At 64.3% G+C, this 5,509-nt stretch overlaps 1 protein-coding gene across 1 annotated transcript; it reads right to left on the minus strand.

Moving 5' to 3' along the window:
• Positions 1 to 555: 555 nt before the first annotated feature.
• Positions 556 to 4,523, minus strand: PDX1 (pancreatic and duodenal homeobox 1). The gene is made up of 2 exons (XM_074860789.1): positions 4,127 to 4,523; positions 556 to 944 (listed from the first exon to the last, which is right to left on the minus strand). Exons 1-2 carry the CDS (start codon positions 4,521 to 4,523, stop codon positions 556 to 558), a joined length of 786 nt encoding a protein of 261 aa, XP_074716890.1.
• Between the last annotated feature and the right edge of the window lie 986 nt (positions 4,524 to 5,509).

A 5,509-nucleotide genomic window follows, 5' to 3' on the forward strand; every position in this document is an offset into this window, starting at 1 on the left:
TCGGTAGAGCCGATGCCCCGGGGTCTCTGGGAGGGACGGGGACGGCGGGGTGCCAGCCCCGGGAAGGTCTGGGGCGCTCGGCTCCGCGTCCGCGCTTGTACAGCGCCGGGCACGGCGGGACTCGCGTCCCGACCGGGCAGCCGTCCGCGCTAAGGCGGCGTGCTCTCGCTTCTCCTCCGGCTTCCAGACCGCCCCGTGCGCCCAGGGTTGCACACACTGTCGGTGGCCGCCCGAGACCCGCCTTCCCCGGGAGAAGCTGCCCCGCGGGACCCGCGGTGCGCCTGGGGAGAGCGGGCCCAGCTCGCCGCCATCCCGGGGGCTCGCCACGGCCTCCTACGGCCCTACGGCCCGCAGCGAGCCTCTCTTTGCTATAGCTGAACACCCTTCAGTTAATTTTCGCAGGACGGGAGATTCGGAGTGGAGGCACCGAGTTTCCTCGGGGGAAGGCGGGCCGAGGGTCGGCGGCGGCGCGGCGGCGGGGACCCGGCGCCAGCCTCTCGGCTCTCCCCCGGTCCCATCCTCTTCCTCGGCCCGGGGCGTGGGACTCCCCGCGGCTCACCGAGAGTCCTGCTGCCTTCTGGGGGCGAGGCTGGGGGCAAGCAGGTCTCTGGAGCCCCCCGAGGTCAGGTTCCCGGGGGGGCACGGCTGGAGATCCTCCTTGCCCTGGAGCTCCCCGGAGGACACCACACAGTCTTGCTCGGGGTCATTGCTGTTGCCCGCCCCTCGCTTTTTGTCCTCTTCCTTCTTCCACTTCATCCGCCGGTTCTGGAACCAGATCTTGATGTGCCTCTCGGTCAAGTTCAACATGACAGCCAGCTCCACCCGCCGCGGCCTGGAGATGTACTTGTTGAAGAGGAACTCCTTCTCCAGCTCCAGCAGCTGCGCCCGGGTGTACGCTGTCCTCGTCCGCTTGTTCTCCTCCGGCTCCACCACGTAGGACCCCCCTGCAGAGAAGGAAGAGTCAGCCCCGGCCCCCCCGGCCGCCCCCTCGGGCTGCGGGGGGCCACGTCCCCTCACCCCTGCACGACGCTGAGGACACGCGGAGGGAAGCAAGTGGGTGAGGGGGCGGCCTCGGGGAACCCCCGGCCGGGCACAGTGGAGAGGTGCTAGTGGCGGCAGTCGCGACTGCTGTTATTTTCTTTTATAACAAATTAATATTTTTTAATAATAATTTGATCGAAGTTTTCAGGGAAGCACGGTCCCTTAAGACGGGGGAGACGCTCAGCCGCCACCGTTTGCGCGCCGCCGAAAGCTCCGAAGGGGTCCTGGATCCAGGGCCTGGCAATTGCTCAGATTCGCGTCAAAAGAAAACTAAAACTAAAAAAACAAAAACAAAAACAACAAAAAAAACCAACAACAAAAACCCAAAACAAAACAAAATGGAAAATAACCCAAATAAAAAACTCCAACAAAAGAACCCACCAAAACAGAGCAATAATACACACAAAATTACTTTCGTGTGTGCCACGCACGCAGAAGCAACAAACAAAACATAATAATAAAAAACCCCAAAACCCTAAACCTCACCTCTCCAGTAAACGACCCGGAGGAGAAGCCGGCCGGCCTGCGGAGGGCCCCGCGGCCGCGGGAGGTAGCGGAAGGGTCCCGGGGCGGCGGGAGCGCTGCAGCCCCCGGGCGGGCGGGCGGGCGGCTCTCCCCGACGGGGCCTGGCCGCGGGCACCCGGCGGCACGGCCCGCAAAAAGGTGAGGGGGAAATCTCACGGGACAGGAGTTCGGGGGTTTCTGCCCGGGTATCGCCACCGAGCAGCCCTGGGCCCGCGGGGGCTTCGGCCCTTTCCCGGCCGCCGGGACCCCCGTGGGAGGCAACGGGGCGGGCGGCGGCGAGGCCGCCGGGCCGGGAGCGGGGCCGGGAGCGGGGCCGGGAGCGGGAGCGCAGCCTCTCTGTTGCGCCGGCTTGGGAGAACCTTGGATTTCTCGTTCCCGGAGACAGCGGCAGCGGGGCAAGGAATCGCCGCCAGGTTGAAACAACCATTTCAAGAGAGCTACGCGGCCTCTCCCGCCTCTCATCTTCCTATTCCCGTGATTTTATATATATATAATGTTCATAAATATAAACCTATGTATATAAACTTATGTGTGTATATATATATTTTAAAATATATGTTAAAAATACATGTCTATACATAAAAATGTTTATAAATACAAACGTTTGCGTATACACCTATGAATGTATATAGGAAAATATCTATTAAAATAAATGTATATGCACAAAAATTTTTGTAACTATAAGCCTACGTATATACACGTATTCGTGTGTATGGATCAGAAAAAAAATGTTCTGTTATGGTAAAGAAAACTAGTGCTGCCGGGAAGGCGGAGCCCCTGGGGTCTGTGGCAGGGCCGCGGTCGGCAAAGCCCCGGGGCTCGCCGGGCCGCCCTCCCCGCCGAGCCCTGCCCGCGGGAGGGGGCCGGCCCCGGGAGACGGCCGGTGGCTGCCGCGGCCGGCGGAGCCCGGAGCCGCGCACGGCGGGGGGCACCGGGCCGGGCTCGGCCACGGCCTCTCCGGGCGCCTTTCCCCGGCGATAACAACGCAAAGCCCCTTAGAATCCACGGGCTCCCAAATCCCAAAGGCTTCCATAAAAAAAATCAATCCTTAGGCTATATAGTTTGCAATATATAGCGTACCAAATATACTGGGGTTTGACTGCGAGGGCTATTCAGGCGCCCGGTATAGCGCTGTGCCCCTCTCGCTGGCTGGGCGCACACCGCGCACCCGCGGCAGGAGCGGCCCGGTGCGGGCGTGAGCTCGAACACGCAGCGCCCGCACCGTATAAAGCTGCCGCACAGCCCTTGCCTGGACCGCCCGGCAGAGCTGGGAAGAACAGGGAAGAGTTTTCGGCTTTTACGAGAAAAGTTTCGTTTTGCTGCTGCTTTTGGCATTCATCGGGAACAGGAGACAGAGGAAAGAAAGGGATAGTTCGAGAGCTTGGCTTTATTCCGCCCCCCCCCCCCCCCCCCCCCCGAAACTCATTCAATCCAAGGAAAACGATGTGGTTTTTTCTCCACTCCCCACGCCCTGCCCTCCCGCCCTCGGCACAATCTCTGCTGCTGAATCGGCGGAGTGGGTCAGCTCTTCTCCCCTTCCCGGCGGATGCGCCTCCGTGGGGACTGGGGTCCGTCGCCTGTCCTTCCTCCCCCCTCGCTCTGCCCCATGCAATTCCCAAACTATTTCACGGCGATTTTAATACTCCAGTCCTTTTTTTCAACTGTCTATTTGAACAAAGCCATTAATATAATATTTGCCGTATAGGTGTGACGAAGGAGCAGGACACGATAACATTGTGCAGGCAGAGACAGAAATATTGTTGGGCAGCGGAACTTTCTGCCTAGATAGAGTTTCTTCCCCTCGCTGGCAGCTCTCTTTCGTTTGTGTATTGTTTCCCCTGCCCTGGGTTTTCACTTGGAAAGGTGCAATTACGGCTAAAACCCAAGGGGAAGCGGCGCGGGGGGGATAGTGGGGCCGGGAGAGGAGATGGGCTCTGCCGCCCGGGCGCGGGGGAGAGCCGAGAGGCAGCAGAGAGGGGCCAGGAGGCTGCCCCGGGGTGTCGGGGGCTGCTCCGCGGGCCGCGCAGGGAAGGGGGCAGCCGGGCCGTGCCCGGCCCTTGCAGCCCTGTCGGCCGCTTCCCCGCCCGCTCCACCTCGCGGGAGTCTCCGCTCCCCCGGCCTCGCCCTGCGCGGTCTCGGGCCCCGCGCGGAGCACACCGCGCCCGCGGAGCGGCCGCACTGCGGAGCCCCCCTGCTCGGCGAGGCAGCAGCGCCCGGGAGGCGTTTGCACGTCGCCCCGGCTTGGCGACAATTAGTTAACTGGTGAAAAACAACTCTTTAACGATTGGTGAGGGCTTGGACAGCGCGGGCAGCGGCGAGCCCGCCGGCGGGGACCGAGGGCCGGGTCCCAGCCCGGCGTTCAACCCGACGGTAGCAGCTCCGCAGCAGCGGGTCTGGAGGGGCTGGCGGGGGGGAAGGAGTGTCCCGGGGAAGCCATCCTCCAGGACCCCTCCGCGCTACACCCGAGCGGCGGGAGCAGGACCGGGGCGGGGGAGGGTTCCTGCCCGCCCAGAAGGAGAGAAGCGGCGGGGCAGAGGCAGAGGGAGGCGGCGGGGCTTACCGGTCCACTGTCCCTTCCAGGCGTGCGATTTGGTGGACTTCATCCAGGCGAAAGGCACCTGCACTCGCGGCTCCTCTATCGCCCCCGTGTCCGCCCCGTCTGAGAAAGGCAGAGCGTCCTGGTGGGGAGGAGGAAGATGAGGGTGGTGGTGGTGATGGTGATGAAGGTGGGAGACCCCGGCATCCTCTGTGATGGGGGGCACCTCGTAAGGTGAAATGTCTGGTGGGCTGCCTTGCTCGAGAGCCCCTAAGGCGCTGGGGTAAGGAGTCTGCTGCTGCCTGCTCATGTACAGGCAGGCGGGGGGGCTGGGGTTGTAATCCTGCGCCTGGGCTCTCTGAAACGCACACGACTCCTTGTAGAGCTGCGCCGAGGCGTAATACTGCTCCTCGGTGTTCATGGCGAGCGGGGCCGGGGCGGGGGGCGGGGGTCTCGCAGCTTAGGGACACATAGGGCTGCTCCCGCTCCCGGCGCCAGGGGTGCCTCTTTGACAGCTCGCCGCCCCGTCGGGCCCCGCCGCCCTGCCCGGCTCCCGCCGCCTCCCCATAGGCGCCGCTGCCCCCACGTGAGCCCTTCCGCAGCCCTCCTGGGCGGGGCGCGACCCATAAGAGGCCACCCGGGGTGGCCCCGGCCCCGCAACCCCCTTCCCCTTAGTCGGGCAGGACCCGGGACCCCCCGACCCTGCCGCGGGGCGCCGCTCCCTGCTTTGGGGTGAGGACCCCCGCGGCGGGGGGCTCGCGGGGACGGGGAAGGGGGAAGGGGGATTGCCCCGACGTGCGGGGCGCTCCGGGGGGGATGGCCCCTAAACCCACCTTTTCCCGCCCCGCTTGCCCAGGGGCTGCTTATCCCCCAGCCCCCCCCCCCGGGCATGACAAGGGAAGCGACACCCCGGGGGGGCCGGGGGAGGGGGGACACGCGGCTCCTGGAGGTGTTTGGCACCGAGGGATTTTGGCTGCCGGGGCATCTCGGCCAGGGAGTCGGCAGTGGGAGCCGGTGTCCGGGGACGGGCAGGGTGCGCCGGGGGGTCGCTCCCTCGGGGGGAGCCGTGTTCCGGGGCTCCGGGAGGAAGCAAGGACCGGCTTGCCGCCCGCTCTGCCCCTGAGCGGGGGGATGCGGCCGGAGGGGACCACAATGCTATCACCAGAAAGAGCGATAGGCAGAGGATTGTTTGCCCAAGGGGTAAATTTGGGAGCCTTCCCCGCTGCCTGGGCTGCAATGTGTTGACCCTCGGAGATAATCTGCTCCGAACTGGTGCCGGTTGACTTGGTGACGAGGCTATGAGGAGGCGGAGAGCTACCGAAAGGGACAAAGATCGTTTCCCTGCCTCCCTGCGCTCGACCCGGCGGCCGCTCTCGCCGGCTCGGGGGCAGGCACGCTTCCTCCTTG

Source organism: Strix uralensis, chromosome 2, assembly GCF_047716275.1.
Source record: "Strix uralensis isolate ZFMK-TIS-50842 chromosome 2, bStrUra1, whole genome shotgun sequence".
Taxonomy (NCBI): Eukaryota; Metazoa; Chordata; class Aves; order Strigiformes; family Strigidae; genus Strix; species Strix uralensis.